We start from the raw sequence: 24,292 nt of genomic DNA on the forward strand, positions 1-24,292 counted from the left end.
GAACTTGCAGCTCTATTTTGCATTTGAATACGGTACTAACTCATTTGCCAGCATCTGGAGCAAGAGAATGACCAGAGTGCAATTTAGACACCATCATGACAAAACTGTTTCTCATTCAATGTATTATTTCAGGAAGTCTTTTGTAACGTGTTGGCTCTTTGTCACAAGAATGTGTACTCCGATGAACAATTTTGCAAGAAAAACCAACACATGACATCAGACCTTTCACATCCCTAACATGTTTTGGTGTAATTATGTGAAGGTAAAAACTGCAAAACATATCAAAACAAACAACTTAGCTTACATTTTCATTGCAAACACAGTGAAAAGGAAAAGAAAATGAATCACGCTGAGAAGCCTAGTCCACACTTCTTTTTAACTGATGAGTTGAAACCAATTTTGAAATGGCTTAGTGTTGCAATTACATGCGTAACAATGGTTGAGATCTGTGGTGGTTTCATCCTCCTCCAGCCCACATGGATGGACAGAAAGATAGTGTTACCTCTTTAACAAAATTATTTGGGGTTCTTAGCATTCTGAGGATAAACATCTGTTAGGGAAATAATTCATCTGTATTTTAATGAAGACATTTTATTAGCTTGACACTCAGAATCCAAGAATGAAGCCTTACAAAATTAGTCAGAAATAGAAAATCTTTTCCTCTAGCATCAAAGCTGATACAGTAAATTTCAGCACAATAGCTTGCTTTCAGTCTTTGTCAATAAAGCTGTTATTAACAACCCGAAGAGGAAAACCTGCTTTGTGAATGAAATTACAGTATTTTACTTCAAATAATTACAATATTATCTTATTATTAAGAGATCAACATTATTAAGACCAGCATTTTTTAAGAGTTCCCTTGGGACAAAATTTTTATGTTCTTTGGATTGTTCATTTTGTTTAACAAAGCAAAAGTTATATTAAGACAAGTACAATTAATCAGTATGGGTTATGAACTTAGTAATATTGAGAACATTATATATAGTGTATATAAACTAGCATATGTTGATATGCTAATAGCAGCAATGCTGAAAATCATGTGTGTAGGTGTCAGTGAATCCAATCTCTGACAATAGATTTTGTCAAACTCATGATCTATTCTTATTTCTTTTTTAAGGCTCCTTTTTAAAAAGAATCCCTATTACAACCTCTTCAGAAGAGCAGGAAGTCTACAAAGGCAAGACATATGGAGAGAATGTAGATTAATGCAGTTACTGTGTATTTCTGAGACACCTAACCACAAAGAATACTGCTATCTAACAACAAAGGAAACTAAAGATACACAGGTAATGCATGGTCTCACTTTATTTCTCATGTCTAAGTTTTTACCTGATGTTCAGCCATCTGGCTCTCTGGGCTCTTGGCTGGTTCCAGACTCTCATTCAGTTTCATCTCAGTGGTCTCCATTTTTGTGGATATAGACTGAAGTGTGTCCTGATATTTCTGTTGACGCTCAAGAGCTTCATAAAGTGTGCGTTGTTTTTCACTAATCTGAAGAGGAATAGAAGGTATAAATTCTAGCCTCTGATAGAAAATTGAAAAATTATAGGGGTTGGCAGGGACCTCTAGAAATCATACAGTGCAAGGTCCCTGTTAAAGCAGTTTCCCTGGAGAAGGTTACACAGAAACACATTCAAAAACCTCCTGACCATCTCCAGAGAAGGAGACTTCACAACATCTGTGGGCAGCCTGTTCCAGTGCTCTATAATATTCACAGTAAAGAAGTCTTTTCTCATGTCCAGATGGCTTTTTCCAGTTAGTGTCTGTAGCCCCTTGTTCTGTCACTGGACACCACCGAGAAAAGCCTAGGCCACCCATTTAACTCTCACACTTTCTGTATTTACAGCATTGATAAGATCTTCCCTCAGCCTTCTTTTCTCCAGGCTCAACAGTTCCAGGTCACTCAGTCCTTTCACACAAGGGAGCTGCTTCAGTCCCCTATTCATCTTTGTAGACCTCTGTTGGACTATCTCTAGCATTTCTCTGTCTTTCGGAACTGGAAAATCCAGAACTGAACACTATACTCCAGATGTGGCCCTGTCAGGGCAGAGCAGAGGGGGAGAGAGAATCTCCCTCGACCTGCTGGCCACACTCTTCTTAATATATTCCAGTACAATACTGGCCTTTTACAAGGGCACACTTCTTGCTCATGGATTTTTATTTTGCTTCTGCTTCATACATCTCTAGACTTATGAAACAAAACAAAAAAACTGTATAATCAGTTTTCAAAAGTATAAACTATACAGAAAACCAACCTCCATTAAAATTATTTACCTGTTTAAACATCATCAGTCAAATTCTGTATACTGAAAAAGGTGCTTCATTTCAACAGAGAAACCTTATGCATGTTCTCAGGCATTGTAGATTTTATGCGCTCTAAACATATGCATGAATTGCCACTTGATAAAGGTAAAGTTCTTAATATTCTATAAGAGCTACTGTGCCTTGCAAACAATTAAGATTTATAGCATGTAATCAAACTTGAGCCATTTTGATACAACAACAACTGACTATACTACACTATTATGCAAAACAGTATTAAGCTGGAGTCAGTATTTGGATGAACTGGATGTTTGTGCCAACTTTTCTAGTATGCATTAAATACCATTTTAGGTTATGGAATATAGTCTGAAAATAGCTAGCATTTCTGAAGGCCACCTATCAACATTAAGTGACTTATTTTTTCTTAATGGAGGTCCATCCTGCACAGGCTTTCAAAGGAAAAACAAAGACAACGTAATACAATCTTGCAACATGAACATTCTTGTTGCCCCCCAAAAAGCCAAGAACTTCAGAGGAAAACACTAACTAAACAACTTCATTATGTTTTATCCCTTACAAGTAGGAAGACTGTTTCAAATTCTCCAGATGCAGACTTAACCACATTCTTCAGTGTTTCCCAAGAACGCTGCAAATCATCCAGTTTGGCACTAGCAGCTGATTCTAAGCCTGGTTCATAAAACTCTTGAGTGGCTGAAGTGCTGGGCTGAATTTTTTGCAGCTTCTGTTTGCAACTGTTCAGCAGATAAGGCTTGGTAATATGCAATGTCCTACAAGTATGAAGCATATAATTGCACTTTCAAAATGAAAGACAATGTACAAAAACATCTCTTACACACTGATTCATTACATATGTGCATTAAAAAAATAGAGCAAGCTAGAAAGCCAAAGGAAATATCCGAATAGAGTAAATAAATACACTCAGTAGTACATTTGGAGCTTTAATATGACAGAAATGGGGGATTAACTTTTTTCACGTTTAGGATGAATATTAGCAAAAAGGCTCGAGATCTGACTGTGTAAAGACATGGAAAAGCTGTAAGGGGAGTTCTCAAGTTTGGAATGTTCTAGCATTGTAACCATTATAGACAGGAAGAGCCCACAACAGACAGTGGGTTATTGTAGGTGGCAAAGAATATCATTTTAATAAACATAAACACAGAGTAGGCAACAGAAGAACTAAAATGGAATATGCTGAAGTCAAAGAGATAAGGAGGAGGATTAAGCATTGGCCTTCTAGCAAACAAGTATCGTCAGTTGACTCATAAAATATCACAGGGACCAAACATGATAAGTAAAATAGGCAAATGTTCAAATTATCATTGAAAAAATCAGGGAGAGATTTCTTACCAGAACTTGCTTATTTAGTGTTTGGTGATGCAGCAAGACACTGGGACAAAGACTTCATATGCTGCAGATCTTTTTGTGGCCTCATTTGCAGAAGTAATATTTACCAAATAAGGCTTAAAAAATAATTAAATAAAATACAGGCCTACATTATGTGCTCAATTTGTTATCCTTTGGGGATTTTACAGCCATCATAATATTTCTTGTTTTTTCTTTACTGGGCTTAATTTTATTAGCTAATGAGAATTTCTGAAAATGAAATTTACATTTTTTTCTTTGAAAAGTACACAGAAATGTATGGCTTGATAAATAAGGGCAGGAAGAATTAGAGAGATCCAAGGAAGGCAGTAGCCCACTGTTAAAAAAGGATATTTGGGGTTTTAAAAAAGGGGTCCTATTTAATTTCAAAATAATTGATTTTCTTGGAATGGAATCCCTTCTGTACATATTGGAATTTAGAATACTTGCAAAATAATCCAAATTTGGAGCAGATTCTTCTCATTATTAATTCAATAATATTTAATAACATACATGTACAAAAGCAAACAAACTCTGGAAGAATAGTACAGAAATCAAGACACTCCTCAGGCACAGTCACCTTCTTGGGCTCTCCTAAGTGAATCTACAGAGCACAAGGAATGCACCTGTCCCAGAAAACAGAATGTCATCCAGTAACTGCACAGGTTTTTTCATTTCCTCCCCATCTCCAGAAAATGAAGAGATGTGAGCTCAGGTCATCTGCTTCCTTGATGGACATTTTTACAATTGAAGTGCTGCTGAAGCACTGAGGTTTTTAAAGGCAGGCAGCTGCCATGACTTTATTTGAAAGTCCTACCTCATGTCTCTACCTGTTCAAAGTCTCTCCAGAGAACCATAAGACCCAAGAACTAACTGTCTAAATCTGTTTAATGAGGTACCTCTTCACAAACATATTGAGAAACGAGAGAAATTAGAAAATAAAGGCTTTACAACAGGAGTGGGTAACAGTTTAACACAGTATTCATTGACTTCAGAGTGTTGACTCTGACCATAAATGTCCTTTCCAAGTCATGGCTGCACCACTGCAGGAAACTCCTCTATTTGTTTACAGCTACTGTACAGCCCCTAGCTAGTCTTCTCTAGAGACAAAAAGCCAACCAAGCTGTGCTTCTGGAACAGTGTGTAGAATAAGTGGCTGAAAGGGAAAAGTAACCCCTTTACTCATTTTTTCAACTACTTTTTGGAGTATATAACATGACTGCCTTCGTAAGGGTTTTTATGCTGAAAGGGTGAATGCAAATGTTCTTACACAGTTGATTTTGGTCCTCCGCTATAAAGGCCACAGATTTCATCCTTCTTTCATGAAAATTAGCCAATGAACAGTATTCAAGCTTCTCAGTTAGGATGCAGGGACAAAAGATGTATGCAGATTTCAAAAGACATTTAACAAGGGCTGGTGCAAACTAGGTGAGTTTTCATAACGGAAGGAGGAAGAATGGTTATTAAGTCGTCTGTATACAAGGAGAAATGAAGGTATTTAACAGTGACCCAAGTACCGAAGACTTGAATCACAGGACCAGCTGTAGCCTCCAAGGCTTTGTGCCAACAACATCAGGTTTTTCAGTTCAATTGCTCTACACTACGTATCTGGAAAACAAGTTTCTAAAGATGTGCTAAATTTTAATCAATTTAATCTTGGGTAAGTGTGAGAAATGTTAGCCCCAATGGATTCTCTTCCAGTATTGTAGCAGAGATGAAGGGCCTGATTTTACTATGCACTAGGATGATTAGAATGCACTGTATCAAAGGACTTTTACCTGTTGCTGAAACACTCTATAGCATGAAATCCCTCAGCTTTTTAGAACTTTACTTTTTTTTTTTTCTCCAGTTCTTTACTCCAGTTGTTTTAGAGGAGTTTCAGTATAAACCAAATAACCCAGGCAACTGTTACTTTAAAACAGTGACAATCTATCACTTTCTTGTGTTACTTTGTTTTACTTTGCTTCCATACATAGGATCAATATTCTCAATATTTGGCACTTGTTCTGCATTTTTGTGGTTTGTTAGCAATGCAAACATAATACATAATTATTTAAATTCAGAAAACCTACATTTTATCCTTAGGAGATAATAGAGATACTAGAAAACTTTGATGGAAGACTGTATAAAGATTGTGAGGGATTAAATTAAAACAGTCTTAAAAACTCATTTCCCTCCATTCCAAGGAAAACAATATAAACAAAACATTTCATAAGAGCTCTGTATTTTTCCCCCAAAATTAAACAAATGAAATTCTTTACTTTCCAGAGCTCCTGATTACATATTTTTATGGTAATTTACAGGTGATATTCCTGTGAGAAATTATTTCACGTACTACTGTCAAAAAATTCTAAATTAGTTTTGCAGAGGTTATTTTTACTGAATATTTTTTAATTTACATTAAGCTTCTAATTCACTCTTCTCTAGAATTATTATTACTAGTACTAATACTTCTTTTTAATTATTATTTTTACCAGTTTCTTTCATGAGGTCTCCCTAATCAACCATTATGATCAGCAATGACAGTTCTATAGTTTATTTTGCTTTAATCTCATGTGCATGGGAACCTAAGTGTTTTGTAAGTAAACCACTGCGTTTTGGACTGTTCTTCCTCAGGTTGCTTAGTAAATGAAGTTCATTTCAACATTAACCACACTGAAGAAACCTTCATCTGTCAGTTTCTTGTGTTGTTCTTTTTTTTTTTTTTTTTTTCCCCCATTATTATTATAACATCAGAAATTTTCTCTTTTTCAAAGATCTTCTACATGAAATTCTGCCCATGTAAAACACAGGTCTTAAAACTTGTGTTCTGATGTCAGGCCATGATACATCACTATTTTCAGTGATTTTCCTTATTATTTGAGTTACTGAAGTTTTTCATTTGTTTTATTTCATTTTCACAAAAACGTAATGCACTGACCATGGATTTGTTTATTAGGAAGTATGCTGCTCTTGGTTGTTTAACTCCACTGATTAATACTGAAATATGCAGCTGCCTTTCTACTGTAAGTAAATATTACTGAGAAATTTCTCACTATCTGAAGTAACAGAAAAAGCCTTCTGATGCATCATTTAACATTTTTATTATGTCTTTGAAGAATGGCACCTTATTTCTATCTTACCTCAATATTCTTTTTTATACCAATTAATGAAAATGAATCAGTTAAATTTAGCAGCTTCTAAAGTACCATATGTATCATGGAAATTAGTGCAGGGAATTATTGGGCAACTTGCTCAAACTTTTCTCAATCTACTCAGCAAAGCAGCACTATACTACTGTACCTTTAAAGTCTGCAGGAGTCAATTTTGGAACCAGCCATAGATACAAGAAACAAGCAACCACGAAACTCTGAACATGAAGTATTGAGTGAGCCAGTAACTGCTTCTAATTTATACACTTCAGCTTAACATTATATATGTTCCTTCATGTGCATGATGCTCAATGTGCTAGTTCATCGCTCCCATCTCAATTGATGCTAAATGTACACTTGTTCCTAGTAGAAGCGTCAGAGTCCTCAGGTTTAATTTAAAATGTAATTTAAGTGATTTCACTCATCTCTCTCATTACTACTTATAATCCACTGTCACTGAAATTATGGAATGAACAATACATGAAAAGAATACATGAAAGTTAATGCTTGAAATGCTGGTAAGTGGAAAACACCAGTGCTACAATGACTATGGTACTATAAGATAGATGAAAATGGACATAATGAAATGTTTTATTATTGAAAATTTGATGTTTCTCAAAATGCAAGATTCCATTGTGTACTGCTGTGAACATATAAAATAAAGTATAAACAGAAAATAGTAGTGACATAGAAGAGATTGGTAAAATTCATGTAGATTTATTTAAAAAACAGTGAACAGCTGTTATGCTGAGCTTACATTTTAAATTCAGAAGTCAGTTTTGGAACACATTCTGAGCTAGAACCTGAAGGTTCAGTTAAGTTAGATACAAGGAACTGAGGCTCAGTCTCTATAGGTAAATATTCTTTCATAGGATTAAATACACCACAATGGAATGGAATCATGCATATCTCTGACATAAAAGCTGAATGAATGCAAAAAGAAAGGTACCTGGTTAACAGAAGCATCTGTATTAGCCACAGGTGAGGGAGAGCGACAGGCAGGTGGAGAAGAGATCTCACTGTTGGTTCCCTCCTCCCCAGACTCCTCAGTGACAGGGGAGAGCAGCGTGTGACAGCGACCAGCAGTCATCTGCCACAGGAAAAGCAAACCCCAGAGCACAGGAAGAAAATCAGTTACCTCAACTTAGCTTTACTTAGACTGAGATCAAAGCAAGAAAAATAACACACAGCTGGAATTAACATGACAGTATTTAGTCATCCCTTGTGTTCTTAACACTTGCCAGGTGAAAAATGTGGTGAATCCACGGTTTTATTTACTTGTTGTACTTTAGTATGAACATGCTCTCTTGTAACCTAATGAATTTAAAAGGAAATATATAACCAGCAGATTAATAATAACAAGTTAAGGTTTGCCTAGTTCTCTTCTAATACAGTCAGAGATGCATATGGAAATATTATGGAGAGCTATAAAACAAAGCAGTATTGGTCTCTGTACCCAGGCCTGGTTAGAATAAGAAATAGACTTAAAATATAAAAAACATATAATCCAATAGTAACTTCTGTTTTTTTCTTCCCTAATGTTGTTATACAGTGATAAACCCTGAAATCTGCAGTCAATTTTCAGTTTTTAGGCAAAACCCTCAGTGACATCAGCAATACATTTGTAATGAGACCCAACAAGAAACAGACAAAAAAACAGTTTTAATTCAAGCATGAGGCCTAAATACTTAACTAGTTTTAATTTACACACACTCGTGTAAGAATATAGCAGTGCACTGTCAAGTACCACATCAACATTTTAATAAAGGAGCATTAAAAATACAGTCTGTAAAATACACACACTGCAGCACATTATGAAATAATGATTTTTCTGCCTTTATCTTTTTCCCGCAACTCAGTAGTTTTTTCAGTGTTTGCTCTCACATGCTGACAGCGAAGAAAAAGTAATATATTTGCATGTTATTACAGACAACTGCCGCTGGTACTTCAATGAGTCTTCAAGACCCATATAAAGCAAAATACAGAAAGAGGAAGCAGAAGTTTGCCACAGCCCGGCCATTTCAAAAGCAAAATACAGATGTGAACTGTGACAACTTCCTACACAGAAGTGTTGCAATGATGTAAAAATAAATTGCTAGGAAAAATAGCACTGAGACCAATTCCTTCCTTACCATAACCACTGAGGGATGTGCAGGGTGCGCCGGGAGTAGGTCTGAATCCAGCTCCTCCATTCCTTCTGAAAGCCCCTCCACTTCTGTCACTGTCAGAAGCATAGTGGCATGTTTCGCTTTCATCGTTAGCATCTTGCACTTTGAATTCAAAGAAGCAATTTGCTCCTGGTATCCTTTGATCTTCTGCGCCAGCTCCTGAGGAAACATTTTTTCCCTAATGTAGAAGCAGCCAATACAGACTACAGGACGAGCAGCATTTCAGCTTCCGTGGAGCTTCCCCTCCTAGCCTAACCAATAAAATCATAGCACTGCCTCTCAGAAACCCTGCATAAGCAGCAGCACTAGCTGAAAAGCAGGATGTTGACTGTGGAGGGAACAAGTCAGGCTGCATCACACTGCACAGCTAAAGCACAAAGCAGAGAGCTTTGAAGCGAAACCGGAAAAGTACTGTGAAACCCTCTGTGTGATCACTGCAGAAGTGAAGAACACCTCATACTTGCATCCAGCCTGAACTGGGCACAAATTCTGTATGCTTTATTTTAAAAAAAGGGGGAATATTTCTCTCTTGTTCTTTTCTATTATTTTTTTTTTCGGATCTATTTGCGTTTATCTAAGGAAGATGAAGCTTTTTCACATACTGCATACCATGAAAATGAGGTCATGTGGGAACCAGAACTGTAAAAAATGCATCATTCAGCTCTCAGCAGAAAGAACAAGTAGTTGAGACAATAACTCACAGAGCTTAACTAGATCAAACGTAATATGAACAGTAAGTCAGATAATAAGATTAAATGCAGACTGAATCATTTATGCCGGTGTTCAGATATATTTTATTTTGGTTTTGCTTATGTCTTTGGAGTTAAAAACTTTAAAAAGCATTGGTGAATTTGGCTTTAATTTTGAATTAAAACGAGATTTTAAAATATTATTTATCATGGCTATGAAATGGCCAATCTAATGGTCAAACACCACAATAAGTTTAGTCAGAGAAGCAATATGGAAATGATTGGCTTGTATTATCTCATGCCTTCTACTGCTGCCTAGTTCAGTGCCTGATTTCAAGGCATTATACTCATTTATTTCAAAAAATAAATAGCAGTAGCTATATAGAATCTATGATTCTATTGTATGATTCAGTAGTAGTTCACATTTATGCTAAAGCTATTGGTCCTGCCCCTCTGAAGGCTCAATAACATGACAGAATTTTTATTTGTAAAGTAAAATATACATTTCTTTATGCTTGCCTGTTAATTCAGCCTGCTTTAAACTTTTTACCCAATGAAAGCTTTTAAGGAAAAAATAGCAACAGAAGTTGCAAGATCTATCATAACACATATAAGCTGATAATCATAAAACATATGAGGTGAAATATAAAATACAAGCTAATATAAGCTTTAACAATCAATTATTACAGTATCTTAAAAAAATAATAATAATAAGACTACCACTGCAGGCAAGTAAAGTGGAAAGACTATTCTGGTTATAAAACATTTTCAGTAAATCATTTCCTCAGAGTTACAGTACAGAACTGTCCCAGTGAAAAATGCACAGTTAGAAACTGGATGCACCACAAAGAATGCTGATGATGTTTTCTGCCTGGAAATCAATGCTACCTGGTCACTGCCATGGCAGCAACAAGAGGAGCTCCTCTGGAGTTCCACAGTTCATCCTGGAGACTAAGCAAAGTATAAAACAGACAACTAGATCAGTTGAAAGACAAACTGCAATCAAATCAAGCCATAGCTTTTATGTCTAGCAGCTGGAGTACAGTTACCTGCACTGTTTGGCAAGTACTAGTCATTCACTAATGTTCAATGAATGACACATCTCAGGGACATACAAGTGGGAAATCTATTATAATTCAATATATTCAATACAATAACATGTCACATTCATGTCTGATATGCTGAGCATCTAACATACCTCCTGCAATTGAATAAAAGGAAAAAATAAAGGGTGCAAAAATGTGATTGTGAAAAATACGAAGTAGCCTACAAAGGCAATTTTTGTATGGTATTGTATATCCATTAAAGCCATACACAAGTATGGAGATACTTACTGTATTCTTATCAGAAATTCTGATGAAACATGGTCTGGTGAGCTTAGTTACAGAGTTTAACTGCTGTTACATATATACACAGCACTATAAGCTTTGTAGACAATAGTGTTCCTTTAACTTCCATCCTCCTATTTTCGTTCTAAACATAGGTCCTACAAATACCCCTTTAAGTTTTTGTGCACACAGACCTCAACAGGGAATATCGTAACTAAAGTTTTCTTAAATTAATAACACACGTAACAGGCACCTAGACAGACTTGTCCTTTAAAGTCATATAACAGCATAGAATCCCCTTCTGTGACTGCGTGCTTTCCCACAACTACTTAGCAGAAAAAAAAAAAATAATTAAAAAAATATTCATACCTTAGTCTCTTAAAAATCTTACAAGTGTGAAACCTTTCCCTCTCTCTCTTTCATTTTTATTTATTTATTTTTAAGGGAAACCATTCTGCATTTATAGTAAGCTACTTTTATAAGAACTGCATAGAAAACGAGCAATACATACTTTAGGCTGCGTTACATAATACTACAAGTAAGTTTTAATTAAAAGCTAAAGAAATTGTGCCATCTGGTGACAAAAGTGATATAAAGATATATTTGACTCATTTTCTATCCCTAGGAATAAACAAAAGATAGGATCAAGGAAATGGGGTTTAGAAGCCCCCATGACAGCACAGCAGTGAAGGGTCTATGGAATCTGCCCTAACTCACTTGAGCACTTAGGATCAGTAAGTTTGAAGGTAGAATTTGTATCTATACAGGACAAAGCTCTTTCCAAGACAACTTGCTAAGAAACCTTTGGAGTGTCTCTTGCACAGTATTCCTCCAGAGTTACTGTGGTTTTGCTGTGATTCAGGTATCTTGGTGATTTTGTTAATGGGATGGAAATAAGTAATCGCTAATTTGGTAGTGATGAACTGACTAAATGTTCAGTAGCATTAACTTAGGGGATGCTCCTCAATCAAGTACATATGGTAACTGCCTCTTAATTACAAGCTTTAGTTTGCCATAACGTTGCCTGGAGATTAGGATACATTTAACTGAATAAACAAATGAATATACTGTACTAACAGCATGACTTTCCTACTGGGTATTAGTTTACCTGCTTGAACAGCCTTTAGGCATGCCTGAAAAACTACTTAGCTATCTAATGAAACCTAGTTGTGAAAAGTATTTGGAGCCAGTGAGTTGCCAACGAGCACATGTTGTTATGGCTTTCCTACCTCATGACGTGAAATCTGGTTCTGGAGCTCCTGGATGTTGCTGGTTGCTATTGGCTTGTCTTGGATCTCACGATGGGCACTCTCTATCATTTGCTGTAAATGTTTCATCTCTTGCTCATATTGCTCATATTGCACCACAGCTTCCTAGAGAGGGGAAAAAATATTTGAGTGTCTACACACACACACAAAAAAAGGATTTACTTACTCCAAGCAAGACCAATCTCCCTTCTGAAGTGAAGCAAACTTACACATAAAAGGCACCTGGATAAGCAAAGCAGGAATGGTGAACTGCAATGAATTAAACTGTTTAATTCAACTGTTTCCAGAAAACAGTTTAGAGACATGATTTTTAAAGATATTCAATACTGGGCTGAACCTTTAGCTTCCCACAAACATCTGCACCAAGAATACACATCAACGGATAGTACTGCCTAGTCTCCTAGTCTGACAGTTCCACTATAACACTTATATCAGCTTATTCACATCAGGCCTTCTATGAAGTGAAAGACTACACAAGTTACTTAGATTTCATAGAATTGCAGAAAATACAGCCAGGAGAAGATTCTGAAGATGGATTCAGAGCATTATCCTACCAGTGTGGTATAGGTTCTTTCTATCATATACTCACTAGAATCAAGTCTAGCCTGTTTTTAAAATTTATGTTTGACACCGTATTCCTCCTTATGCTTAACTACCCTCAATGATCAAAAGCCTCTACTGTTCTCTATCTTGAATCTTTCTACATGTGCTTGCTATGTATTTTTCTATCACCAGCTAGCAGTAAAGAAAGTTTACTCTAATGTACTTTGGAAATATTTTTACATATTTTGGCATGAAATGACGCTATCAATTAAAATCTAGTTTTCTTGTATTTATCAAAACTTGAAAATGGCAACTTAATGCAAATGGAATGGCTTTAAAATCAGATAGAAAATATGTAGAAATTTTAAATACATTGAAAAGAATATATTTTTTAGCCTAGAAAGTGATTTACTTAACTCAATTTTACCTGTTATTATCATAAGCAGATGATGTTATAATGATATATGAAAATTAATTTTATTATTTGGTTATATTAATTATAAAATCATCCCTCATACAACTGTAAATTAGCTGTTTTTCTAGTTACTCCTGGTAGCATTAAACATAGCAAGACAAAGGAAAGAACTGGGATGAGTCTGATAAGTAAATCAAACAGAAACATGTTCCAAAAACATGGAGTGAGAAGTGACTGAAACAGAGTGGGGAATATCTTAATGATATGACATGAGAAAAAAGGAATGGGCAGAGATATGAAAGTTTTTGTTTTCACTGAAATTTGTAAGGCATTTTTCAAGTTACTCTGAGTAATACACAGGACAGAGTTATGCTTGCCTGCATGATGTTGCACTGCTGAATGGCAGTGTGCTGCAGGCGGCTGGCCTCCTCCTGGAGCTGGAGTGCACTGTGACATATTGGCAGGCTGGTGACCACCTCTTCAGGAATCCTCAAGGCACTTTGACAGACTTGGACTGCATGAACCTTTGGCTTAAGCGATTCCATTTCAGACAAGAGATGCTAGAAAAGTCAGTTCCACAAATAAGATATTTTTGCAGAACACCCACAATATCTGATGCAGCAAACAAGAAATGATGGATTCACAGGCTAAAACAATGCATTTTATTTATTTATAATTAAATACAATCAAGGTACACTTTGTCTGGAGTTATTCATATTGAAATAAGGTTCTTTTAAAGTATTAATAAATCAAAAGGCCTAAATAAAAGGCATAAAAATAACTCATGAAATAGGATACTCAACTCTATTTCAAGGTGTCTAAGCACAATAATATTTCTGTTAACATATTCGAAAAATACCTATACAAATTCCACAAATCTGTATAGGAGTAATATATAGAGGAGATTTAGATTAGATGTCAGTGGAAATTTTTCACTGAGAGAGTGATGAAGCACTGGTACAGCATGCCTAGAGAGGTTGTGGATGTCATAATCCCCAGAGGTATTCAGGCCAGGCTAGATGGGGCCCTAGGCAGCCTGATCTCATGGTCAGCAACCCTGCTCATGGAAAGGGGTTGAAACTATATGATCTAAGGTCCCTTCCAACTCATGCCATTCTGTGATTCTATGCATGCCCTCCAGAGAGAACATGACAGGCTTGAGAGGTGGGTCCATGTGAACCTCATGAAGTTCAACAGCGCCAAGTGCCAGGTCTTGAAACTGTGTTGGGTCAATCCAAAGCATGAATACAGGTGGAGCAATGAATGCATTTGAGAGCAGCTCTGAGGATAAGGACTTGGTGATTCTGATGAATGAAGAACTAAACACAAGCCACCAGTGCATGCCTGCAGACTAGAAAGCCAACTGCATCCAACTGCTGAGGGATAAGAATCTCCCCTTCTACTCAGCTCTCATGAGATCCTAAATGGAGTACTGCATTCAGCTCTGGGGCTTCCAGCAAAAGACATGGACCTGTTAAAGCATGTGCAGAGGAGGATCAAAAAGATGATCAAAAGGCTGAAGCACCCATCCTATGAAGACAAGATGAAGGAGCTGCACTCGTTCAGCCTGGAGAAGAGAAGGCTCTGGGGAGACCTTGCAGCAGCTTTCCAGTACTTAAAGTGGCCTACAGGAGAGATTGGAAGGGACTCTTTACAAGGTGGTAGGACAAAGGGTTTTAAACTGAAAGATGGTACGTTTAGATCAGACATTAGGAAGAAATTATTCATTATGGGGATGGTGAAGCAATAGGACAGGTTGCACAGAGAAACTGTGGATGCCTCATTCCCTAGAAGTGTTCGATGAAAGGTTGGATGGGGCTTTGAGCAATATGATCTAGTGGAAGGTTTCCCTTCCAATGGCAGGGAGACTGGAACTAGATGATCTTTAAGGTCCCTCACAGCAGAAATCATTCTATGATTTGATTCCTTATTCACTTGGCTGTAATTTGGGGCTAGAATTTGAAACAAAAAGAAACACAACAAACAGTCTTGCCAACATTCAGTATTCTTCATGCAAGTTCATGCTACTAAAGTATTAACTTTGAGGCCCTGCACTTTTACCTGTCTGTGAGACAGTTGCTCTTTCAAGCTCAAACGCCCAAGCTCTGGAGAGGTCAGTGTGGCTTGGGCTTGCTCCAGAGCAGTCTGCAAGGCTCTCAGCTCAACTTCAAACTTCTTCATGTCCTGTAACAACAGATTTGTGAATGATTTCATGAATCAGAAAAAAAAAAAGTCACTATAAATATACGTCTTGATTTTGTAGTTGTGTTCTTTATTACCTTGTCAAAACTAAGTCATAATTTTAACAAGGAAAACTGTTGCAAGTATAATGAGAGTGTGGAAAAATAGGTTTCACAGCAAGAATTACTATTTTAAGTATTTCATCTATCTCAAACACAGTATGTATGTTACAAAGCTGATTTCAAAGAGTCATAAGCCTAAAAAGGAGATCAAGATGTCCTCTAGTGACCTTCCCAAAATAAAACAGGACAGAATTGGGCTATCTTTTCAGATCATTCTTAAAAACACTAGCAGCAGTGTCTTTTTTTCTCTACAGATAACACATTCCAGTGATCCAGTACTCTTATTCTGTAGATTTCTTTTTATGATGGTTTGACATGAAGCTATCTTCTACTGCAATTTCTGTCCTCTACTTACTATCCTATTAACAACAGATAGGAACAAATTATTTTTATCCCCTCTGAATACTTCATATGTCATATTCCTCTTTCAATGCACTTTCTTGCAAATTTATATTCATCTCACTATCATTACTGTCCTCTGTTCATGTGCAAAACTAGACACAGTGAAACCATGCTCATGATTGATAGGTAGAAGAAAAGAACCACCCACCTCACGTCTTGACAATTATATTCTTTATTTTTTGCATACTGTTTGGATTATTTTACAAAAATGTTCATTTATTTTTCTATGATCTACATTTTTAAACTCCAGATCTTTCTGCAGGCTACCTCTAACCAGAAATACCTCATTCAGACACAACTTTTTCTTCCTATCTAAAGGTAACAATTTGCTTTATCCCTGTTGAATAGCAGTCTAAATTTTTTCAGGTGTCCCCTGTACATTTGGTGTTATCTAATCAACTACAAAGTTACGGTCTCAAAAACACCATCCAACTTCTTAATGAAAATATTGACTAGCCCAAAGGACAGCCCAAAGGAGAACCTGAAAGATCCTACTTCATGTATCCCATCTTTTGGGGTAAGAACCATTGATAATGACACACCAGGTAAATTTCTAAATATCTTTATACCTATTTGATACATTTTCAACTAGATAAACTTATCAACTGTGCTAATAACAGTATTGTGTGAAGCATTATTAAAGTCAAGATATATGACGCACTGTATATTTATCCATAACATCTATTAACTTCATGTTAAATTTGATTCTTTTAATATGATTTTCTTTCTTTGCAAATCTATGTTGATTTCTACTCATCTCCATGTTTTCATGTAACAGTTTACACATAGCTTATTCAATTATTCTGATGTTTCCCTGAGAATTGAAGTTACAAACTTTCATAGTACTGTCCTTATTTGTGTGCCAATCTCTGGTTCATTCAGTGGGGAAAAAAAAAACAACCTTCAGCTCATAAGAAGGAAGTGGTACTTTTGTTAAGAAAGCATTGACCTTCCTGAGAAACCACTAGTACTGAGACCTCGCTTCCTAAGACGTGACTGAACGTTGTTTGCTGACAGAAGTTAGAGAAAAAAATTAATTCTAAAAATTCTCTACTTTCTCTCCTTTTGCATCCACACAGCTTTGATTTTATTTTTATTTTTCTTTCTTTTCATTTAATTAAACCACTTCTTATATCAACCTCATCTTTTCTTTTTCCATCTTTATCTTTCTGAGGGTGGAGAGTGAGAGAGTGCAGTGGTGGACCTTATCTGTTGATTGGTTCTTAAATCACTACAGAGCTATATGAATACTATATACTTTATATCCTATAAATACTGTGAAATAAGAAAAAAAATTCAATGTTAGTTGTGATCATCCTAACTACTGATGATAGACTACTCTCATTAGCCTGCAGGTATTATTTTCCTATTTAGTTGTGTTTAACTGTATCAGCCAATAGCAAAAGGAATCCTAAAAATATAGTATACTTAAAAAACAAACAAACAAACAAAAACCAAAAAAACCTAAATTATTTTGTCAATTCAAAAAAAGAGATGTAAAATTTAACACCCAAAAGGTAAGAGTAAATAAAAAACTCTTCTCTGCTTTTCTCCGTATCTTGCACCTGTCTACAATGCCCTCATACATGACATACGTATAACACACATTTACATTAACAACAAACACACATGGAAGAGTCCCAGAGACTTATCAGGGACATGGAAAAGCATGTTTTTGAATTTTCTTAGTCACAGGTCTTACATCCTGTCAGGTTCAGTACTGATACTTCAGGTATCTTCTAAATGAAAACTAAACGGTGCATCATAAATATCAATATCGACATATTCATCTCAATTCAAGTATCTAAACAAAGGTGCTCAGTTCCTTTTGAGAAATACAATGGTTCCCAATACATCCAAGCAGAAGTGGCAGATGTAGGTAACATGACCTACAGAAATATGCTCTCTGAAACAGTAGCCAAAACCAAGGCAGAATACCCAACAGCATCACAAGTGGTGCAAGATACATACTTTTAAACAACAGAATTGTGTCCTTTATAGATGACAGATAATCTGCACTGCCAGTACTCACAAAACCATAATACTCTTAAGCACACAGAAACCTAGCTGTCAGCCAGTATTGGAGAAAAAGTGCTTTCCTATACCTTGGCAGCGTCTTGCAGATTTGGTAGCCGCACTTTGATAACTTGTTGCAACTCTTCTGTCCGACGCCCCAGTTCTAGCACTTGCTGAGACATTCCTTCAGTTGAGTATACACTGGCCAGATACTCAATCCTTTCACTCATAGCCTCGAGATCACCGTGGATTTCCGCAGACTCTTCAAGCATAGTCTAGAAAAAATGTAATAAGAATGCCAGTTGAGCTACAGATTGGGTCTATCCCTCAGCACATTCTTATCCTGCAAACTCCTCAATTTATACACAACAGTAAACATGATTGTGTTCTATCATTTTACTGTAAAGCTTAGACAATATGCTTAATTCTGAGTAAATTTTTAAGTGCTTCAGGGAAACAAAAGTATAAATCTCAAAGTTTCAGAAACTGTACTTATCAACACCTTTATTTTAGTACCTTGCTATACATACTTGCCTGTAAAATGTAATATACATCACCTATGAACATGAAGTCTGATATACCTAGTAGGAAGCAACTGGGAAGAAAAAAAATTCATCAGTTGGGTATCAATCTGGGAACATGTGGTGTGAAAATGAGTAGATGTGAACCAAGGCTGTCCAAAATTAGCTTAAAATGGAAAAAAAAAAAAAAAAAAACAAAAAAACCCTGAAAATTGTGTTTAGCTAAATCAGAATTTATAATAATCAGTAGGATAGTACCAGGAAAAAAATTACAATGATCTTTCTTTAAACAAGTATTAGTTGCTATGAGGTATTTAATGTGATAATATCTCACTGTTTAGACAAAATGTTCAATCAAAAGCTCCCATGAAGCCAATGTACTTGAGTAAACACAGAGATTACTTGAAACATGTAGTTTTATTCAACAAGGTATCCTTATTTCAGTCTTCAAAACAATTATACAGAAGAAATCAATCATCCTTAGGACTTGGACGGCAAGTCAGAGTAACATAATATTTTTACATTTTTTTTTCCTTAAAGAAAGGAAGGAAAAAGTATACAAGATAAATATTAAGATCTTCTATACGCTTTTGTTAAATGCTGTAGCTAGTATAATCACCTGGTAGGCTTTAAACTGATCACGAAGCTGAGAGGAAGAATTCCATGTTATACTACCATGCACTAGGATATTTGCTTTCTCAATCCATTTCAGTATGAACTCCAGCATCTCATTGTATTCTTCCAAATGTGAAGTAGCCTGGATACAGAAGAAAAAATCCACCTCTTATTTATAGGATGTAATTCTGTACAATTCTTAGAGAATGACAAACGTGTTTATTTCATTTACCCTTTTTGACTTTGGGGATCATTTTAACAACTTTTAATTACTGTTGAATATGAACCAACAAAGTCTGTATTTATGAAGTTCAAAAAGGTTTGCTTTTATTAGCAAGCTTATATATTTTGGGGGAAAAATGGCACTACAAAAACTCAGGTTGCACTGGGAGAGTGCACTGATACTCATCTGCATCACTAGAGTGTATGTTTCCTGCATACATTTCAGCCTCACACATAAGTCTGAAAAGACCTTGTCTCAGCTTGTGACTCACTGCAAGCCTCTTTTGCGTCATTCCATCTCCTTCTTTTTGTCTTACCATGCAGCTCCCCAAATAACTTTTATTTAAAACATGCTTCATCCACCCAGGCTGTCATATTTCCAAAAAGAGAAAAGTTGCACTTGTTTTGAAGTACGACACAAAAGATGCTCTGCTGATTCATCTAATTTTTGTTTAGCAAGTACCTGTAGTTCTAACAGGATTAATTTCACTTATTTTCAGGCATTTGTTCTGTATGAGGAATGGACTGCATTAAACTATAACTATGCATCTGCATGCAATGTTTGTCTTGACTTCTTAATTTTTTTTCATGGGAAGCAGATATCTTGGTGCTGAACAAAAATATCCTAACAGTTAAATCCCTTCATCAAGTACCTCTGATTGAATTCATACACCGATAGTAATTTTCTATCTGTTTTTATATCAAGTTTTGAGAAGTAACTGAAGCTTACTCATGCATGCAGAAGAGAGAACTCATAAATTATCAAGGTATTAATGGTAGAATCATACAAATTCCTTTTCTTCGCCTTTAGGTAGACTATTTTTGGATAGTGACATTTAGCAAAAGTACATAAAGGATACCAAGTACTGAACCCTTGAGGACAGCAGGGAAAAAAATCTTTGTGAATGGTTAAGTGGAGAAAGATCATGTATTATCAGGGCCTTTGTATCTAGACTTTTCATTATATATACTAATGATATTCTCCCTCTACAGATAGTGACCAAAATAAGACTTTTTTTCTTTTCCCTTGCAAGGAAGCAAATATAATTAACAGTGATAAGACAGAGGCCCTGAAAAGGGTAAAAATATATTATTTCCTGACATGTTGCTATTGGTAGGAAGAACTAACATTTTTTCAGGGCACCAGAGGAACCAATCATCAGATGCTTCATGTTAGAAGATGTTAAATCAGCACCGTATAGAGTTATTGCACCCTCCTTATTTGACACCAATCTGTGTTCCTCTCTGCTGTGTTATCTAGCCCTGAATAAAAATAGGCAGATGGGCCAAGGAATGTATCTTCTAACACAACTAAGGGAAAATAAATGAGGACTTTTTAATGCACTTTCTGCTTCCAAAAGAAATGACAGTAAAGAAGTTAGACCATACCTGACTGAGCTTGGTTGCTCTGTACTCAGCCTGCCGTATGGTCTGTTGGTGCAGTGCAGTGAGTTTCCCTATTCTGTTAGCCAGCTGCTTAGCCAGGGGTATGTTCTGTTCTGAAAACTCCTGGACTGATGCATCTAATTCCAGTAACTTTATATTACAGCTGTCCAACTCTTCACCAAGGATCTAGATAGAATAAACAAGAAAATAAGTGAGACAGGCAGCTTTCTGATTGATTACTTTTACTCTGACATGTGACTCTTACACCCTGTCCTAAGCTTCTGTGATTAATTTCATCTTTATTCTGGCTGCAAATCAACAACTCTCTAAGCAGGAAGGCAGAGCAACAGGGTGTTTGGCTATCTCTTAAATGTGTGCCACTAGTTTTTCCTCTCTGACTTGGCTGAAATAACCATTTTCCCTACTGCATCAAAAGACTGGGTCACTTCAGAGTGATGTCAACTGTTCTTGGATGAAGTGAATGGTCAGCACGTGTTGCCATGACAAAGATTTTTGTTTGTTTGAAAGGGTCTTGTAATGCTTACAAACTCAGAAATTAGTAATTACTCAAGAATGCATTATGAAAACTTTAGTGTTTTCATAGCTTGATCCAGACAAAGGTGCAGTCTGGATCAAGACAGACCATTTCAATAGAAACAGATTTTTAAATCAGATTTTCCTACCATAATTACAAGGTCTCTGTAAGTGTTAAAAAATAAATCTAAAAGGTTATCTATAGTTCTCAAACTGACAAAATGCTTAATGGCTATTGTTTCTTGTGGTGTTGGGTTACTGTCTTTCTTTTTATGCTCAAGGTATTAATGATTTATTGCTTTTGTAAAATAATTCCCATCAAACACTTCTCAATTATTTTTAGAAATATAAATTGCAATCATCAGGCAATAACTGTTTCAGAACTGAACACTAACCTAGCCGCAAGTGATTTAAACTCATCTGGTTGGGAGTGTCCTGACAGGGATGCACTAGATTTTAATTTATGATCAATCATTTGATCATAAAACAAATAAACAAACAACAACAACAAAAAAAAACATTCAAGGAAACAAAGACAAAGTTTTAGTCTCATACAACAATCCTACTTGGCCATTATGCCTCAGTAGAGATGAGTTTTTATGACTGTAGTACATAACTAAAATTCAGAAGACCCAGAAAAGTAACAGAGAGAGTCCTTTGCATTTCCCCTTAAACTGCTCCAGTAGTACTTAACTTCATGAGTACACCAGATTATATGAGATCAACTAAGTGAAATTCTATTTATCAACCATAAAGATAGACTGAAAAGAATGGTCTTTTAGGAGTAGTTTGGAAGCCTCTTGGGCTTCTTCAGATTGCAGTCATATGCTTTATTTAGGGAGAATTGCATGCTCTTTTACTCAAATATTCCCTCCATTTTCTTGTTGTACCCTCATGGGCTAGTTATACTCTGTATGGGCTAGTTTGCAAAGGATATTACTGTACATTCCATTGAACTACATAATAAAATAATAATAAAAATAACTAAGATCTTTACAAGTATAATATTGGTACAAATTCTCAGTTCTGAAGAGTTTTTGGGGTAACCAATTAAGGAAAGTTTAGTCTTACCTTCTGTTCAAATTTAGCTTGTACAATATCATTTGTTTTCCTTTTCAGTTTGGAAAGAACTGCATTTAATTCATTTGCTATCCCCTGAATTCTCTGTCCAAACTCTTGATTCAGTGTTTTGATATGCTCAGTTTCTTTTTCTTTGGCTTGAATCTGTCAAAAATTAGAAATTTGACAACTAGAAAACTCTTTCTGAAAGGAAATTGACTTTCACTTTGAAATTAACTTAATTTAATTTTGTTAAAGTAAGTAGATAATAGAACTAATCACACTTTGACCACACTCAGATACAGTATGTTGCAAAGTCAGAAAGTCTAAAGAAGGGCCCTACATCTGTAATGAGAGCCAGACTCTCTTTAGAGGTGACCAGTGCCAAGACAGGAGACAGTAGGCACAAAATGGAACACAGGAGGTTCCCTCTGAATACCAGGAAGCACTTTTGTATTATGCAAGTGACAGCACTAGTGGGCAGGTTGCCGATTAAGATTTGGAGTCTCCCTCAGAACAGATCTTCAGAAGCCATCTGGACATGGTCCTGGGCAACCTGCTCTGGATGTCTCTGCTTGAGCAATTGGGGTTGGACCAGGTGACCAACTAAAAAAATGCAGTGATTCTGTAACAGTTCCATCTACCACATTTTACCTGATCTTGTACAGTTACAAGGGCCAGTCCAACTTCTGCTAAATGAAGAGAGAGTTCAGAAGGCAAAATTGTATAAAGCCCCAAGTACTTATTCTGTTGTTGTTCAGCCATTTTTTCAACAGCCTGGCGATGAGTAGTTACTTCAGAGAGGAGAGACTAATTATGGAAAAATAACATTGTTAGGAACAATAGGAAAATAATTATGTCTGCATAAACTGCATAAGCAAAAGAAGATATTACTTGCAGATTACAACAAAGCCAATTGCAGATTACGACAAAGCTAATTGCAACTTTTTTTTTTCTTTTTTCTTTTTCCTTTTTTTTTTTAATTAGTTCATGTAAAGAATTGTATATTGAGATTCTCTGGGTTCTCCCTTATGATGCTCTCGCCCAGTCCTCCATTCCAGTATGTCATCTGTATATGGAAAACATCCAGTTTTCAACACCTCCAGTAAATGGAGTTTATTCAGTTGCTTTTGTTTCTCTCAGGATATCTGACATGGAAAAGAGATGCCATGTTCTGCCTATTCATATTCTACAGTTCCTTCATATTTTAAATCAGGATATAAAATAGAATGAACTATATGCCAGGTATGTAAAGTTGCATAAATACAAATATTTACATGTATCTTTAATATATTGAAAGTAATTTATTACAGCCCACTTCTATGATTATTTTTTTTCTGGTGACTTACTCAAAATTCAATTAATATCATGTAATTTGAATTGATGGTGGTTTGGAACTGATTAATACCCTCTACTAGATTATGAAGATATATTAAAAACACTGTAATTTAGAAATTGACAGATTTGATATACCTTCAGCTCCTGAAGTTGAGTATCCACTTCCACATCAGGGTTTAATAAATATTCTTTTGTTTCCTGGATCCAAGTCTTCACAACATTTATTTGTGCTTCAACGTCCTCACGCTCTTTCAGCTCCTGTTTCACGAGCTTTACACTTTTTTTCACTTTCTGTTGCATACTTTAGAAACAGAAACAACGAGTATTTGTGAAGAATTAAGGATGTTTAAACAGATTATTTTGTCAAAAGTACTGAATAATGAAAAGAATGATAAATACCCTCAGATTAAAAGTAATAAAAATGAGAGCAGTGTAGCAAGCCTACTAGAGCAGCAGACACACCTCTCACATTTATTCCCCATTTCAATCCTTTTAATTAACGGTTTTATGTATTTTGCCATCTACCTAATTTTTTTTTTTCTGAACAAATGCAAATGTTTATAGTACAGACACCTACATCTGAGCTCACCATCAAAGGGTGCCTGTATTGTCAGTGGAGGAAACAGGTAATTTTAAGGCATAATTAAGAATGATTTGTCACCATTCCAAAATAAACTTCTAAGATAGGCCAGAAAGAATTAACTGTTTC

General features: G+C 35.8%; 1 protein-coding gene across 1 annotated transcript in view; it reads right to left on the bottom strand.

The window, feature by feature from the left end:
• SYNE1 (spectrin repeat containing, nuclear envelope 1) overlaps window positions 1-24,292 on the bottom strand; it is a 250,326-nt gene that overhangs the window by 98,788 nt on the left and 127,246 nt on the right. Inside the window, 14 exon segments of the mRNA XM_040697338.2 lie at window positions 1,330-1,491; window positions 2,882-2,995; window positions 2,997-3,050; window positions 7,726-7,866; window positions 8,909-9,103; window positions 12,191-12,334; window positions 13,565-13,747; window positions 15,249-15,371; window positions 17,998-18,183; window positions 19,049-19,186; window positions 20,656-20,838; window positions 22,258-22,410; window positions 22,900-23,055; window positions 23,719-23,884. Of these exon segments, the coding sequence (XP_040553272.1) occupies window positions 1,330-1,491; window positions 2,882-2,995; window positions 2,997-3,050; window positions 7,726-7,866; window positions 8,909-9,103; window positions 12,191-12,334; window positions 13,565-13,747; window positions 15,249-15,371; window positions 17,998-18,183; window positions 19,049-19,186; window positions 20,656-20,838; window positions 22,258-22,410; window positions 22,900-23,055; window positions 23,719-23,884 (2,098 nt within the window).

This window comes from Gallus gallus, chromosome 3 (genome assembly GCF_016699485.2).
Source record: "Gallus gallus isolate bGalGal1 chromosome 3, bGalGal1.mat.broiler.GRCg7b, whole genome shotgun sequence".
Classification (NCBI taxonomy): domain Eukaryota; kingdom Metazoa; phylum Chordata; class Aves; order Galliformes; family Phasianidae; genus Gallus; species Gallus gallus.